The sequence below is a fragment of the Musca autumnalis genome, unplaced genomic scaffold (assembly GCF_047663935.1).
Source record: "Musca autumnalis isolate F117 unplaced genomic scaffold, ASM4766393v1 scaffold_1, whole genome shotgun sequence".
NCBI classification, from domain to species: Eukaryota; Metazoa; Arthropoda; class Insecta; order Diptera; family Muscidae; genus Musca; species Musca autumnalis.
The window spans coordinates 216466327-216482608 of NW_027411644.1; the positions used below are offsets into that span (position 1 = coordinate 216466327).

The 16282-nt window shown below is 35.9% G+C and overlaps 1 protein-coding gene across 5 annotated transcripts in view; it reads right to left on the bottom strand.

The window, feature by feature from the left end:
• Positions 1-3320: 3320 nt before the first annotated feature.
• Vha100-2 (V-type ATPase subunit a family protein Vha100-2) overlaps positions 3321-16282 on the bottom strand; it is a 29933-nt gene continuing 16971 nt past the window's right edge. For all 5 annotated transcript variants that reach the window (XM_073960160.1, XM_073960163.1, XM_073960162.1 and 2 more), the window contains 5 exons: positions 8237-8378; positions 5281-7167; positions 4989-5217; positions 4747-4918; positions 3321-3734 (listed from right to left, as the gene is read on the bottom strand). In XM_073960160.1, coding sequence (XP_073816261.1) covers positions 3641-3734; positions 4747-4918; positions 4989-5217; positions 5281-7167; positions 8237-8353 — 2499 coding nt within the window. In that variant the 5' untranslated portion in view covers positions 8354-8378 and the 3' untranslated portion in view covers positions 3321-3640. The remainder of the gene's footprint in view (positions 3735-4746; positions 4919-4988; positions 5218-5280; positions 7168-8236; positions 8379-16282) is intronic.

The following is a 16282-nucleotide window of genomic DNA, read 5'->3' on the forward strand; positions in this document are numbered from 1 at the left end:
GTGGGTGTTTTATCCTTTCTCATTTTCAACTATAGTTCTCAACTTACCAATATCTACCCTCAACGTTCTCGAAGTAAGAAATATCACCCCACTTTAAGGAGCCCTGTTTCATTCTAAGGGACTTGGAATTCTTGTTCCTGAATTACACGTACCACTGGCGTCCACACATATAATTGTCTGCTCGATGTCCTCAAACAGGGTGGAGTGCTTGGTGGAGTGCGCCACCATCACTGTTCTATCACACGGCTTGCTCTGGTTGAGTTCTGTCCTGTGTTGTGTATGATCGGCAACTGAATAGATATTTCTGACGCTGACAGGAGTAAAGCTTAAGACTCTTTGCAACGGGCGACAAAAGCGAAATCGGCCTGTACGATTCACCTTCGCTGGCATTCTTGCCCGGCTTCAGTAGCGGCACCACTCTGTCCATTTTCCAGACTTTGGAAACGATATGGGAGATACTCGATTCCCGGCTCATTCAGCTGTTTCAGCATTACCATGGAAATTTCATCAGGGCCCAATGATTTGGATGATATTACTGATGGTATTGACAGCATCCTCGATTGTAAATTGTAGTGGTTCCTCCCTTGACAGGAAGATAACTAATGCGACGTAGTAATCTACCCTTTGCCCTGTCACTGCCTGGGTGTTCTACAAACTGTCGATTGAAATAACTTGCACACCTCTTCAGATAAGTCAGCGTAACGTCGCCAAGCGTGGCTGAGGTCCTATCTTCCTTCTTTCCAGGGTTAGAGAGTTACTTAACCGTTGCCCACCATTCACTTATTCCGGCTCCAATGTTGCAACACTTCAGATGATTTAACCACTTGTACCGCTATGCTCACCGACCAACCTGTTAACTTTCAATGTCCACTCTCTGCGGTCACTGGAGTTGGCACGACGAAGCTCATTACACTCATTTACTAATCCCATCGCCTCTGCTAGGAAGTTTGGTCTCACTTCGGATATTCAACCAGCAGGTACATGTCGAGCGGCTGCAGCAGTGATGATGTCTCGGATCGTCCTTTCTGTAGGGATGGGCAGATCTCTGAAGCGGTGATTATTTAACTCTCTGAAACTCGACCAATTAACTTTCCAATGATTAATGAAAGTGCGTCACTCTTAGGTGATGAAGTTTGATGGTCTGCTAATGATACCGACGGGTTGCCAGGTGACGTCATTTGTCAGACCAGGTGACACGATGGTTATGTCTGGCGAAGTGTGACACTCTAGTATGGACGTCATCATTGACCGTAGATATATCAATATTCTCAGCCAGCACTATAACCGTCTGATCCTTTCCGAGAACGGAGTGCCCAACTCTACCTCGGCAGATCCACACCTGGCTGTCTGTGTTACAAACTCTTGGCCCAAAAAAACATTCGTATACACCACCAGTAGGGCATACATATGTATATGATAACAAAATTTAACTTATTTTTTAACCAAAAAAACGCAATGCTACCAGACACAAAATCTCAAGTGCGGATTTAAAATTAATTACTAATTGGAAATTGATTCATAATTAATCAAAAATAAATCAATCAGTGTTGTGTTGCGTTGTGATAAAATCAAACCGAAAAAACGGAGCATTGATAAATGTTATGGCACTTATGACGAGTATTCCGGTTCTTCTTCTATCGCCCACAATGCTATCACAAGACATTTCAACATTTGTGTTGTGCTGTTCTTCATTAGAATGCGTTTAGAGGTGTCCAACGGCACATGATAACATGGCTCCCTCGATTTTTCAAAATGTTTTCAAAGCAGTTCCGTTGTACTAATTTAAACGTATTTCAGAAATTTATTTATTTATGGATAAGAAGATGTGAAATCAGCAAAATGTTTTCATTCATCTCTATTAGAGTTGTGCCAATGTACATAGTTCAATTGCAAAGATGTCAATAGCTCTGTTCCTTTACGTGCAAGAATCTTCAAGTTTTACCACTTTTTACTCGAAAAGCGTTCCTTTACTTCATAGACCATACAATTCATATGGGAGCAGTTTACAACTTTTGCTACTTTTGCCGGTTTTACCACTTTCAAAAGTAAAGGAACAGACCAAATATTACAAGATAGGAAAAGTCAATTGTTAAAAATTAACTGTAGAGGGAGTTAACCTCTGTTGCTACGATGTCATAGCAACATTCTGTTAAACGAAAACTGTTAGTCATTGGAATATTGACAAGAAAAACATTAAAACTCAAGTTTGACGGCATTCGCTTTTGATTTTTTCATTGAATGAACAATAAAAAAAGAAAAGAAATAAATTTCAGCCACAAAACACGACGTTAATGTTTTCTGCCGCGAGAAATGGGAATCAAAAACGATTGGCATTGCTGTTATCAATTCCAGTGACTTGTGTAGCCATCTGTAACCAAAATGTGGAACTATTAGCATATGTTTTTGGAAAATGCATTTGTTCGGGTCTTTATTGCTATACGTCTTTGTCAATTGAACGATTTAGTTCACTATGCAGTTCCAATGGCCCACATCGTTTGTGTGAAAAAACTGTGTATACGTAATATCACACGTTAGTTTGTATGATGTTACTCATCCGTTTTTGAACTAGGACAATGAACTAGGAACTAGAATGCCCAATTCTAATCTATACTATAATCCACAAACCTCAAATCCACTTTAATAAAACTTGCTGTGACTGGCATTAGGTTTGAAATACAAAAGAAACAACAACAACGGACTATACATTAGGGTGGGGCGATTTGAACATATTATTTTTCCCTTCGCGTTTCTGATTCCTGGGATTGGGTTGAGCAAAAAAGTCCACAAGACCATATGACCATATGTCTACGGTGAAAATCGAGCCTCCCGACTTTGCATTTTTATCCACTGTTTTTGGATATTTTGGGCATATAACAGCCAAACCATAGAGATTTTCGATCCAACACTAAGACAAAAATTGTAGCCAAGACAATAATTAATAAGTATGTACATTGCAAAAGCATTGGAACGCTCCTTCAAGCAGTTTTGGCCTTGTGGATAAAAAAACTTCAAGTCAAAATCGGGAGGCTCGGTTTTCACCGTGGACATAAGGTCTAGTGGACTTTATTGCTCAGTACAATCGTAGGAATCAAAAACGCGAAGGGTCGAATAAGGTGTTTTTTCTTCCATACAAATCGCCCCGGCCTACTATACATATTTGATATGCTACAAAACCGGAATGAATCCTCAATTTTTCAAATTTATTAAAAATTTTTCCTTAATAAATTTTAACATTTTTACAAGTTGCTGCCTATTTCAACCTAATCCCAGTGTTTAAATTAAAAAAAATATTTCATTACAAAATAAAAAACTCAAATTAATTGCTGTTTTCTCTTCTCTTTTATTTTATTAACATTATTTTTATTGTCGTATTAAATCGGTTTTGTATATAATTTTTTTTAAATATATTGCTTCTTTTTACAACATTAATATCATCATCAATAATCATTAAACTTGAACAAAAAAACTTTTAAACAAAAAGCAAAAAACGAACGAAACGAAGAAAGGGAAAACAAAACATTTTTTTTTCTTTGAATTATGCAATTATATAACAATAAATAGTGGGAAGAGTACCACAATACTGGAATTTTATGGGATTTGGAATAACAACGGATTGCTTGTTGTTGTTGTTGGTATAAGCTTATTCCTCTTCTTCGTCATCCATGATGGCCTTGAAGCTGAAAGGTTGGAAGGCATAACCCAAACCTTCATAGAATTTGCTCATGAATTCGACCCTGGAAGAGAAAAGAGAAAGAGAGAGAGGTTGGAATTAAATAAAGTACATAAATAAAAAAATGGGGTTATGTTTCCAAGGGGACAACATTTGTATACACCTCACCAAGAAAAAAGGAAAGGGAGGAAAAAAGTAAATCTACTTAGCTACGTTTGGTACCCTTCTTGGGTCCATTAAAACCCTTAAAAGGCCTCAGTTCAGTACCCTTGTTTGGACTTAATAAATCCACTCTTAAAAACTTTAAAAAATCTATTTTGGTGCCGTCTTGGGGTTCCATTAAAAATGTTAAATGTTATGGCATTTGCTCTATTTAGGTCCCTTAATTATCATTAAAGGATCCACAATTGGTGCGCTTTATTTATTTTTGTTGAAAATTCGCCTTATTTCAACCTCCAAAACATTTTGCTTTGATTTTGGCGTTGAGTTGTTGTTGTTGCAATTAAAAAATGGGATAACAGTCATTAAAGGCATGCAGTCCATCGTGTTGTCCCAGTCCATGCAGCGCATATGTTCTGTATCGTGCTATCAATTAGGATCCACTAGAAATTGAGGCGGCTGCACTTAACGTGATTAAAAATACTCGGGTTTGCCCTGACAGCTAAAATTGTTATATTGCGCTGGGTGGATGTGATCTCTATGTTCGAGTTCGTATCTTTGAGCCTCTCTTCTTAGATCATAATCATGACCTGTCTGGGCGGTATTCTGTCAGTTTTATTTATTTATTCTGTCGAACGTTTCACCCAATATTTTGGAGTATTTAAAGATTGGAATCTGCACACCAAGGACCAATATGTTCAGGGGAAGTCTTATTTCAGTAGTACTGTCTTGGATTTTGGTTTCAAGTCGATACGGTATCAACAGACCTGTCGCCGTTTTTACTATTGCCACTCCTAAATCTATATCAAATATTGGCCCTAAAATTTCTTTCCATGATGAAGGGTATATAAGGGGGTTTATGCAAACATATATCTGTCATCAATACAGTCATAGAGATCAATTATTTTTAAACTTACCAATGCAAACGCAATGTGTGCAAGAAGGCAGACAAACCTTCCATCATAACCAAAATGGCCAATGTGAACAAACACCAGGCACCGAAAATGAAGTACAAAACGATGGCACCGGTATAAGAGGTTTGCTTAAGACCCATGGACAAGACCATGTTCCACAATACTTCAGACAATTCTGGAAATTAGAATACAAAATTGGTGAAATTAATTATTTGCCTTCTGTAGGACTCTTGTTTGGAACTTACGAGCATGAGCCAATGACAAGGCCCACAAACGCAAATAGGAGGCAGTGTGAGAAATGGTACTGAGCACATATTCAATGGTGTGAATGGCTTGATGAATGAAAATTTCACTCATTGGTTCATCATCGTGACTGTGGCCACCAGCACCTTCATGGCCATCGGAGGCAGTGGGCAATTGGGTTTCACCCTCATTCAATTCCATGTTGCCGGTCAATTCACCATTGTGTTTGGCCTAAAAAAAAACAAACAATTATCTTCATATTCCAAATTCATTCTAACCTATAAAAAAACTTACATGAGCTTGATTTTTACGTGTGAATTTAATGTACAATGGTTTACCAAACAACATCCAGGGAATGCAAATCAAAGCAATGAACACAAACACCCTCTCCACCGAGGGTTGGGCATCGAACATATATTCCTTGCAGCCATCCAACGGTTCAGTGTGTTTGAACAACATCATGTTGATGAACATAATCAACACCGATGGAGCACATCCAGGTGTGGTGGGTTGTAGCTGACTTGTGGCCGAATAGGTTACCCACTTGAAGAACATCATGAAGACCATGTAACCGAACAACAAGACCAAGAACAAAATTTGTGGCAAGAATTCCAAAACAATGCTGGGTGTACGCTTGAAATGCACGAAATTCACCACAGACATACAGACACCAAAGATCATGTGGGCTACACCGGTAATGATGGACAACTTCATTTTGTAGGTATTCAAGAAGATGATCTTATTGTCGGCCATTTGCCAAATTGGATCCAAACCAATGGGGTAGACACCTTCAACGTGATATTGAGGATTCAACTGCAACGAAGGATTTGAGACAACAGTCGAGGTATTGTATTTTGGAGTCCATGTGGAGCCAAAGATATTCATGGACTTGGAGAAGACATCGTTGTAAATGAAACCGGTATAACATGAGAAGATACCCATCAACAAGATAATGTAACGGCCACCGAAGAAAATGTTCCAGATTTCACCACCCTTCTTGCGGCCCAAGGATTTCTCAAACATACACATCCAGGCACCGAACAAAGTCAAAATGAAGCCATGACCCAAATCGCCAAACATCACAGCGAACAAGAAGGGGAATGTAATACAGGTGTACAAGGCGGGATTGCACTCACGGTAAGAGGCAATACCATAGGCATCAATCAGATTCTGGAAACCACGGGTAAATCTGTTGGTACGATTGAATGTTGGTGGTTGTTCATTGGTGTCGATGACATTCAAGAACGATGGAATGGTACTGCCCACAGCAGCCGAACCATCGGACAAGGCCTTTTGGACAACGGGCAAATCCTTGGTGGGTACCCAGCACTCACCAATCAAACACTTCTTGGTAACATCCATGTTGAACAAGTTCAAAGTGTGATAGATGGCCTTCATTTTCTTCACCATAATTGACCAAGAAGGCAGATTCTTTGAGACGGTAGCTAAGACACGGCTACGATGATCTTCAGTTTGACTCAAAACCAATTTCAAGTCTTCCAAACGTGTACGCACACCCTTGACCATTTCTTCACGTTCAGTGTGGGAGCTGGGGCATGGATACATGGAGGCATGGAAACCAGTACAGACTTTCTTAATGCGATTCTTCAACTGTTCACCTTGGAAGAAGGCCACGAAAACGGTCTTATAGATGGGATGACCAGTGGCTGGATCATTTAGGGGTTCATCCAAGTCGGAACGTTTCAAGAAGACATTACCACGTGAGATACGCCACAACATGCGTTCAAAGGCAAAGACACGTTCACGGTTAATAACACCAGCCACAAAACCCAAACGGCCACGACTTTGAGCCGCCACATCATCAGCACCACCCACACCACGATTGCTGCTATCCAAATTCATCACTTCCTGATCGGAAAAGAAACCTTGTGTATTTTCCAACACTTTACGCAATTCAGTCAATTCCAAATAATTGGATTTCAAATTGACTTCGTTTTGTGCCAACTCAAGAATTTCATTTTCTGTCTTTTCCAAGTGGGCTTCCAAATCGATGATTTCTCTGGGATTTGGTGCTTTGGGTATGTCATCAATGATTTCGGGCATAACAATACCATCTTTCTTAATTTCCGCTTCAATATAACGGATTTTACGTTCCAATTCATCGCAACGACGTACCTCGGTGACGAATTTACGTTGGAATGCATTAACGCCACTGTTTAACTGAAATGAGAGGGGGAGAGAAATTGATATAAATTATGTTTAATACTTGTGCATGGAAATGGTATGTATTTAAGTGTAGAAATGTTGTATGCAACAGCTTAGAAAAAGCCTGTGGGCAGGATCTTATTGTGGGTACAATTTAACATACTAAAAAGCTGTGACCTCACACATTAGCAATAATGCCATCTCCTGAAAGTATGCTTTTGTTCATGAGTCTAATCTAAATCACAAACATTTCCTTTTTGACAATCCGGTAGGAGCAAAGTCTTATTTGACAAAATATCTCATCTCAGTCCAATCCAATGTGAGTTGACAAATCTATGCCAATCTATGCACATTACGGGAAATTCATCAACGCATTCTCTCTCTATGTCAGCTGTTGTTTAGCAAATTTCCTCATAATTATCATCAACATCATTGCCTCATTTTATTCATTCCGTGACAGTACAGCAATAACAATAAACAGTCACTGACCTTTGTTTATATAAGAAGGAAGAGGAATAAGCGTTTTAGTCTCCAGTCTCTTCGAAAATGTCAGAAAATTGCTCATGAAATGTTTCTGTGCCCGACTCCCCCAATTGATAAGGGTGAATGACTCTGCTTGTTTTTGTATCAGTCCTATTATTGTTACAAAATATACTGAGGTAATGATGTCCCCATAATAATGAAGAGTTTTTTGCGCTTTACCAAACTTGACTGAGAGAGAAAACATCATTTTGTTTTCACGGCAATAATTTTCATAGACATCTCAGAAAAGAAATGTAACGACACAACACAACCGCTGTCTTGTATGTAAAGTACAGCGGCTACATTAAGTGTACATGATATGCATAGCATATTTTTAGGAGTTCCACAGTTAAATTAAGTTAAATCGATTGTATTAAAATACAAATGCTTGGTTTCTACTGGAAATAATTGTTAATAAAAAAACTTGTTTAGGAACAGTTCTGCAATTCGAAATATGTATGTATATTACAACATTTCTCATGCTTCCCTTCTCATAACATTTCTTTAAATTTCTAGCTAAATTAATTAAAAACAAATTCAAAAAAAAAAAATTTCAACTTACATCACGAAATTGCACACAACCGGTTTCACCTAATTCAGATACTGAAGTATAGGCTGCTTCTGGCTGTATAAACATCTGGCACAGGGCCATTTCTTCACTGCGAAACATGTCCCCCATGATGAAGGCGTTTTAACTGAAAACCCTGCAAAACAAAAAATAATAAAAATATTAATTAATATTCATTATTCATATTTAAATAATTAAATACATTTTTATATGTATGTTTGTATTATACATTTTTTAACTAAGAATTAGAAAACATTTGTCTAATAAATGTCTCTGACGTCGTTATGATTTTTGTTCATACATATTTAGGTGCGTGAAATGTGTTTAGAGAAAAAATTTAGCTTGTTGTTGTTATTGTTAGTGTATAAATTGTGCGACAACGATAATATTTGTGTGTACATATATATCTTGTTTTATTGACGATGACACCCAGAGTGAACCAGACATAAATTACAGTGGATGGGATAGTAACGATTTTAGAAGACTCATTGGGTTTTTTCTTAGAGTTTTAAGAGTATCCGGAAGGAATAAATATTTGCAGGAATAGTTTGGAGTGACAAAATTGTAGATTTTTTAAGTTTTGGGAGTAATTATAACCTTAATAAACTTATAGTACGTTTATATATAACCGGATTTAACAAACCCACTGGGTTTCAAATGTCAATTTCATTGCTTATATTTCAAATAAATCCTCATCAAGAAGGTTAACCCTGCAAAAAGCTGTAATATAAACATGGCTTTATATTTTATAAAGATTTTTTTATAGGATGAAGAAAGGCTTTAATAAACGCTGATTTTTAGAAGAAAAAATGGATCCGTTAAACGTGGATTTTCAAGGGAATTTGTAAGAGTTTAGAGCAGTACTCTTTTAGCGTTAATTCTTAATAAGTTTCAGGATGGTTCTAAAATGCAAAACAAACGATTTTTATGAAGATTAAAACTGGAAATTGTCGTAATTTTCTAAGGAATTGTAAGTGGAGCAGGAGGGTACAATAAATGTGAACTTTTTATGGCTCTTTTAAAAGGAATCCAACGCCATGTTTATATTAGAGCTTTTTCGGGTTAACCCCCTTTATGAGGATTTATTTGACGTATAGGCAATGGATGAGACAGTTTAAAATCACCGTTATATGTAAACGTAAATCTAGTTATATGTAAACGTACTATAAGGATTTTTAGGAGAACTCTGAGCAAAAAACTAAAGCATATTTACATTTGGTAATTTTTCTTGCGGTAATTGTCAGTTTGAAGGAGAGAGAGGTGAGGTATATGGTAACCCTTTGCCTCTCAACACCTTCTCTCACCTACAAACTGACAATGGCCACAAGGAAAATTTCCTAATGTAATCATGCAGTATTAGAAGGGCCCTAGGAACAATAAAGGTGGAATTTTAAAAAGTTTTAGTAGGACTATGTGGTGACAATACACAATAGATCTATCAAGGACTTTCAGGAGAAACTTTAAGGTACAACAGATAGAGATATAATTATATGATTTTACGTTTTTTTAATGAAGAGTAGTGAGTTTTTTAGAGCTTTGAAAAAAAAAATCAAAAACCACAACTTTAATCACTGTACCAAATAGCAGCGCCAAAAAACAGCAGACAGACAGGTGATTTTATTTTAAGTTTATATTATAGCCCAACAACAAAAATCATGCGCTAAACAAATAGCCACAATGACTACGTTTTTGGCATAATTTGATTGAGATTTGTATTTGATTTTCCACAATTCTGCTGTCCATTTAGTTGGCTGTTGGTATTATACAATTTTACCACCTCCTCTTCTCCTCCTTTTAAAAATAAACAACTTGCTTTACCCATCCAAGTTCATTAAAATTAAAAGTGTTTATGACCTGTTTTGTTCCTGTTTCGTCTTTCTTCTTGTTCAATAAAATGATGATGAACTGATGGGGACATACAATCAGATTTACATAATACGTAAATATGGAAACTTCTTTGAAGACTTGGGCCATGTTTACATTAAAGGGATTTTAGTAAAGCTCGTCATGTAAATTGTCAATTTCATTGATTATTTGAAATTCAGTGGCTATCAGCTGTTAATTCCATAGCGTATACGTTAATTGAAATCCATTGGATTTCAGGTGAGTTTTTATTTGTCCTATACGCCATGGAAGTGACAGTTGAAGTCATTGATTTCTTAAGTGGAAATATGCTTGCGATGAGAATATACCTATTCTTTCTTTTACCAATCAAGTAAAATTTCGTAGCACCTGACATTTTGTCTTATACACACACCATCAACTAACAGTTTGTTTATGTTTATGTCACAATTTTTCGCTTACAATTTACAAAACAAATATAGAATTTGTAGTTTGCAGTTTTTACGATAGCATTATTCATTGAAATTATCTACAATTAAATTGTCTTTTTTTAACGATTGGCGTCGTATTAATTTATGGTTCATATATCCATATAGTTGGTAATTATAATTTAGTCATTTATGATGTATTCAGTCCCCCTTGAGACATTAGACTACAAATATGTATAGAACGATTTTGGTTGGTTTATTATTAGCTTCACCACCCATCATCCCTACCATGGAAGTAGTATATTAGGTTGCCGAATTTTATAGTTATTTTTTATGCTATGCAATATTACCTGTATGAACTCTCCCTTACGACACCCCCAAATAAGACATTTGGAACATTCGTACCATATCTTATCACCAAAATTAGAGCAAATAAATACATATAACAAATTAGTAAACTAACCAACATTATGCCGGTAAGGTAAGAGACGCTGCCTGTTTCAAATTGGTAGAAGATTGGGAAAAAAGTAAACAAAGTCAAATATAAATTGGTTAAACGTTTACATTATGCAACGAAAAATAACAAAAACTCTCTACCTAGACGTTGGTTTTGGGGATTTTTTTAAGTTCCACAATTTTACAAAAAACTATTCCCGAACTCCAAAAACTAGGAAAACTTGCACTTCTCTTTAGACGAAAATGGTTCTGAATAGCGTATACACTACCGCAATAATTTCCAAATAAAAACATAAGCTTTGGGCCAATATCAATTCTATTATTCTTTGGGAAAAAATCACTCTCCTCGTAGTCCCAATTTACATTACTTGGCGTTTACACAAGACAGACTGTCGCAAATACAACTCTGATTTACTAATACATGCAAACATGTGGCTAGTTGCCTAGGCACTGTCTGGTAATTTTCGTAGACAGTAAACATGGACATTTTTGAATAAATGAAAACAAAACTATTTCAAATAACAAAAAAGACAACAGGACTGGGATGCAACAAAACAAAATATGTGAACGGAAAACAAAAAGAAATCGACAATTTTGCTGGTTTTGCAGTTGTTTGGACGGTTACGTCACACAGGCAAGTTTTGGGTTTTTGACAATCAATACATGCACTCAACCGTCCTGTCATGTGTAAACGCAGGGTTAGGCTAGTTTACTTGCGGCAAGTCACGTAAGGGGAATGGAAAAAAGTTGCACGTACCGGCAATTTTCAGGCAATTCCTTTTATATTTTTCGTATTTGACATTATTTTCATTGTTTTGAAAACAAAACTTGTCGCAAGTTTAAAAAGGAAGGAGAAAAATTGCCGCAAGTAAACTCACCTAATGTAAATCGGGACATAGGGGGAAGCAATTAAGGCCTGGGTACATAAGCTGCCGCGCCTGGTTGCCTTGCTTTCCTGCTACATTTCTGACATAACAAAAATAAAAGAATAAAAAAGAAAAGGGCAACCTAGTTCGAAATTGGCTCGGCCTTCTTTATTCTTTTATTTTATGTTATGTCAGAAATGAAGCAGGGAAGCAAGGTAACCAGGCGAGGCAGCTTATGTGCCCAGGCATTTACTGTCAACTAGAACATCGTCTAATGTCATGTTTACAACAAATTTTTTAAATATATATGCTCTGTTCCAGAACCTGCAAGAAGCAACTATTTTTTACTACGATAACATTTTTTCCTTTATGTTATCGGAAAAAATAGTAAAAATTAGTAGATTCTTGAAGTTCTGGAACAGACCGATTGTTTTATATATTTTTTCAATTATTGTTTAATGGAAAATTTTGTTCAAAATTCCCACAATATTTATTGACTGTCTAAGTTGGGCCACACAAAGTAATGTCTGGCATTGATAATAAAAAACAAATTGCCGTGACATGCAAACGTGGTCATTAACGTTTGAGTAATTGTTAACAAAAATGCAATCAAAATTCATTCAGTATTCTTAGCCAACTGCTATTTAATTAGTCTCAAATGGAATAACAACAACAACAATTTAGTGACAGGATAAGTATTTTGTTTGTCTTATAAAACAAAGAGGATAGGAGGAGAGTATATGTATACCTCCCCCAAGGTTTATTTAAGAGGTCATGTAAAGAGTACAACAACAAGACAACAACATTAATAGTACGGTTACATTAGAGTTTTTTGCCGAGTTAACCCGCTTCATGAGGATTTATTCGACGTTTGCGCTATGGAATTGACATTTGAAACCCAAACCCACTGGGTTAATCCGGTTAAATGTAACCGGGGTATAAGAAAATTCTTCAATCTGTCAAAATGTTTGTTTACGTTTCCATACAAGTAATTCGCAATAACATTCAATTTGACAAATTGAATTCTATCAGCTGACCGTTTTATAACACCTTATTATTTCATGATATCATAATATTAAGCCGCATTTACACCAAATATGTTTTAGTAAAAGGATTGTTGGTCCATATTTACATTAGGCAACTTTCCTTGCGGCAATTGTCAGCTTGATGGAGATAGAGGTGAGGCACATGGTAAAGGGTTGCCTCTCAACACCCTCTCTCATCGGCAAACTGACAATTGCCGCAAAGGAAATTGCCTAATGTAAATATGGACTTCCTTTAATTTAATGTTTCTTAAAGTTTTACCATTTCTAACTCGGAAAGCGTTCCTTACCCCCAAAAAGTAGCAAAACTTGAAGCAAAATTTAAGAGAGAGCAAGCCAAAATGACTCTCACTTTCACTACTTTCTGGCCGGTAAGTTTCGTGGTGTAAAAAGTGAAAAATCTGTCAAACTGCTTGTTAACGTCAAATGACAACCCTAAACTTTATCGTCATATGACACCCCTAAACTTTCCCCTTTCTTTTACGAAATGCCCAAGTTATTTACGTGTAACAACGGCAAAAGACTCGTACTAAAGTAATCAATCCTAACTATTGTTTAGTACCGACCATGTTGAGGAGACAATTTCGAAGAACATACACCTGTCCAATGAGTAACAAAATCCTATTTCATCCAAGGGAATAACGATACTTTTAAAACCAACAGCATCCATAATTGCCTTGTTTTATTTTCATACATTCCCTTCGATTTATATTTTGTTTCATTGGGATTTCCTACACTGCTGATTTGACAATTAAGCAAAAGAAAAAAGAAAACAATGCGCACGGTCAAAGCAACACTAAAAATTTAAACCAGTGAAATTGATTTTGTTTATATGTTGTTATTTTTTTAAAGCAGTCATGTTTGTGCAAAACTTGTTACGTTAAAGCAATTTTGACAGTTCGCTCTTTTGCTACGTTTACCATTAAAAAGTAAAGGAACAAAGCTAAAACTCTTCATTTTAGTTGCCAATTTCATAAATAAATCTCGTATTTGCCAAATAAATCTCGTATTTGCCAAATAAATCTCGTATTTGCCAAAAACAATTGTTGTTTATATGCCAAATAAATCGTAATAATGCACTTAATCATCGTCCTTAAACGTCTTTTAAACTATACACCTACACGACGTGCACACGATAAGTGCATTTTCACGATTTATTTAGGTGTGTTCGTTTACTCAATAATTTGTACAAATTCAGTATCTTCTTGTAAACTACTGAGGTCTTTTGCATTGTACTGTAGAGCAAATGTGTTCTTCTTTGACACAGCGGTGCCGAAGTTTTTCGGAAATTTACACACATACGACCCGAATGCATAGAAAGAGCGTACGAAAAAGAGATAATGTTTTGATTTGTTTTTGTTTTGTAGCGTGCGTGCATAAAAACACACTAACACACAGTCATAAGTTGCCAATAGTTTGAATACATTCACATTTTGGGCTATTCTCTTTTTGGTCACGTCTGCTGTAGAGTAAACGAACAATTCCAGTAACAATTCGTTCAAATTTTGAGTAAACGAACACACATATTTATTTAAGTTATCAATTTCAATTTCAAATAAATGTGACGTAAATTTCCAAAACACCTGCTTTAGGTGCCAGTCTTAATCAGATATTATGCTCCACATTCTCTTTGTGTAAAAATAATAAAACTAATATTCAATAAATAATTTTTACTGAATCATCCATCCATTTGTCCAATATATCATTTGCTTCTAATTTAAACCATTGAGCTCGGCAAACAATTCAAGTGGAATTCTTGACTAATTATCTCTGTGTGCATATAAACGGTTCTATTCAATTGGCAACAAACAGCAGTAAATAAGAAAACGGAACAAATAATAAAACAAACACAACATCAGTTGGTTTTTGTGGCGTAAACAATTTTAATTACTTAATTAAGTTATGAAATGTTGTGCCCTACAACATTTTTTTTAGAAAGACATAAAAAAGCAAACATTATTGGAATGAATTGGTAAATTATTTTATAAATAACCAACGAGAACAGTTTCGGTGTTAACATTTACACGAAATCCAGTGGATTTCTATTACCAATTCCATTGCGTATACGTCACTGCCCAATTAACAGCAAAGAACAGCTGATCATGACTTGAGCTGTCTACAACGGCGTTTGCATTACAAATTTTTGCAGGGTTAACCTTCTTTATGAGGACTTATTTGACGTTTGTGCTATGAAATTGACATTTGACACCCAATGGGTTTACCAAATCCGGTTAAATACAAACTATTAGCTATGTTACTTTACATGCAAGAATCTTCATGTTTTATCACTTTTTACTCGAAAAGCGTTCCTTTACTTCAGACCCCATACAATTCATATGGGAGCAGTTTACAACTTTTAAGCTTACATCTAGTAAAGGAACGCTTTTCTAGTAAAACGTGGTAAAACTTGAAGATTCTTGCAAATAAAAACTCATCTAAAATCCATTGGATTTCATTTGACGTTTAAGCAATATAAAGTACAGTTGAAGTCTAGTGGATCTCGTAAATGTAAACGTACTATAAAGGTATAGAGCTGTAAACACAATGTTCCGAGGTAAAAATCGCTACAGCCACATACGCAACATAGCTCTGTAGCATGGTGGAATAATAAGGTGTAACGCCAAAAACAGCTGATCTTCATACCAGTTGTCAAAATGCGTTATTGCGAATAAAATCACATACAAAATGTAAACAATCAATTCACAGTAATGCATTATTGTGAGCTAATTTGACGTTTGATATGATTTGATGTAACATCTTCTTATTCCACCATGGTCTGTAGCGATTTTTACCTTAAAACTGTTGACATTGCTGGTTAAACAGTGGTTTTTGAACCTCAAAAATCACCACAAGTAGCGGGAAAACCACCAACTTGGAACCCCTTTTCAAAAGTCTAAAAAATCATCGGTTCGACGTTGTCCCAATTCTATAAAAAACTGACATCCACGTTTTTGTGATCTTCGATTCCATCGAAAAAATTCTTTAATAATTCTCAAATTCATGATGGTTATTAATAATAATTTGTTAAACAGTAGTTCATATCTTCATATATATACAGTATATTTACGTAGACAACAATTGTGCAGTAAAAAAACACTCATTGATCAATGTGAGCTTATACATGAAGTTTTTTTAATTTCAGTTGATAGTGTTTTTGTTAAAGCTTGCTGGATTGGATGGGTGGGGAGGGCGGCAGAGAGTTATGTTAATATTAATTTGTTTTATTTAACACAATTGTGGAACCTTATAAACATACATACAGACATGTTTGGAATAATAATAGCAACAATGACTACAAATTAACATTTTTGTTCATTAACTCGTTTTTTTTTTAAGTTATTTACTTGCCTTCGATCGATCGATGGCATCGCAACAGGAAATGTTTTACAAGTTTCAAGGTTGTTG